Source organism: Myotis davidii, unplaced genomic scaffold, assembly GCF_000327345.1.
Source record: "Myotis davidii unplaced genomic scaffold, ASM32734v1 scaffold299, whole genome shotgun sequence".
Taxonomy (NCBI): Eukaryota; Metazoa; Chordata; class Mammalia; order Chiroptera; family Vespertilionidae; genus Myotis; species Myotis davidii.
This window is the reverse complement of record NW_006293088.1, coordinates 9,539,933-9,541,263: the sequence shown is the minus strand read 5'-3', so window position 1 is coordinate 9,541,263 and position 1,331 is coordinate 9,539,933. Positions and strand designations below refer to the sequence as shown.

At 67.4% G+C, this 1,331-nt stretch overlaps 1 protein-coding gene across 1 annotated transcript in view; it reads right to left on the bottom strand.

Moving 5' to 3' along the window:
* Positions 1-1,331, bottom strand: part of CHD5 (chromodomain helicase DNA binding protein 5) — a gene marked incomplete at its 5' end in the record, with an annotated part of 98,893 nt that overhangs the window by 25,288 nt on the left and 72,274 nt on the right. The window contains 3 exon segments of the mRNA XM_015565951.1: positions 34-208; positions 771-943; positions 1,222-1,331. Coding sequence (XP_015421437.1) covers positions 34-208; positions 771-943; positions 1,222-1,331 — 458 coding nt within the window.

The window sequence follows — 1,331 nt, the reverse complement described above, 5'->3', positions numbered from 1 at the left end:
AGGCCCCGCACACCCTCCGAGCCGGACACGCACCCTGGTCCTCCTGGGACGTGTCGTTGTAGTTGACCTGCTTGCGGATGCGCTTGCCCTTGCCCAAGTTGCGGGCCAGGTCCTCCTGCTGCTGCTCGTAGTGGTGCCGGAGCAGCTTCTCCCAGTAGTCGGGGTCCACGTTCTCCTCCTGCTTGATGATCTCCCGCTCCACCTCCTCCTGAGACACGGGCGGGGGGGGAGGGGAGGTGAGGCAAGGCCAGCACACACAGCCACAGGGGGAGGAGGGGCCAGGGAGGGGGCCTCCCTACACCTCTCATTTAGGGGTCAAGGATGAATTGAAAAGCCTGCCTCCTCCAGGAAGCTTTCCCTGATCAGCCCAGCTTCCTGCCCCGTCAGTCACCACCATCCCTCCGTTCATCCCTCCATTCACTCCCCAAGGATTCCCTGGCCATGCGCAGAGTGGAATGAGCCCTGCCTGCCCTCAGGGGCTCCCAGGTTCTAAGGGAAACTGGCTGTGGGGCACAAGCAGCACCACGGGCTGCGTGGCAGGTGCCGGGCTGAGGAGGGGAGACCCAGGAGCTGGCCTTTGGGGGTAACGGGTTTGCGGAGTGGACAGGTGTGGCCGGCGTGCCCTGAAGGAGTGGTCCGGGGGGGCCTGATGCTGGCCCCGAGGGGGAGAGGGCGGGGGCTGGAGGGCGAGGCAGTGGGCAGGGCTGGGAGGCCTTGGACACCAGGCCCCGGGGCGGCATGAGGAGGAGGGTGGCCGGGCCGGGACCTACCACGCCGTCCTCCTCGCGCACCACGTACTGCGCCACCTTGAAGGAGCTCAGGTACTCGTTCATGTTCTGCAGCTCCGTGTCGTCCGTGGCGTCCTGGTTGCGGTCCAGCAGCTTGGAGATGGCCGCGTCGTCGTAGTGGATCACACTGCTGTCCTCCACGTCCTTGTTGTCACCTGGGAGAGGCAGGGTGCAGTCAGGGGACAGACAGGGCGCCCAGGAGCCGCGGGGCCCCCTCGAGTCCCGACCATGGTTCTTCCCAGTCCCCGCAGGGGCTGCGGCGGAAAATGGGGACCAGAGAGTGAACCTCACTGCCACGGCCCCACTGCCCGCCACGGGCATGCAAGAGGGAGGGGGAGCAGGGGACACGGCAAACGCCACGGGGAAGCCTGGTGCCGGGAAGGCCTCTGCAGGCGCAGGAGGGGCTGGAGCGGGGGAGGGGGCGGGGGGGTACCTGGTGGGGTGCTGCCATGCTTCTTCTTGGCGCTGGCGGCCAGGGCGCCCCCCTTGGAGGACTGGACATCGGGGATGGGTGTGATGGGCCTCTGGCCCTGAGACATCATG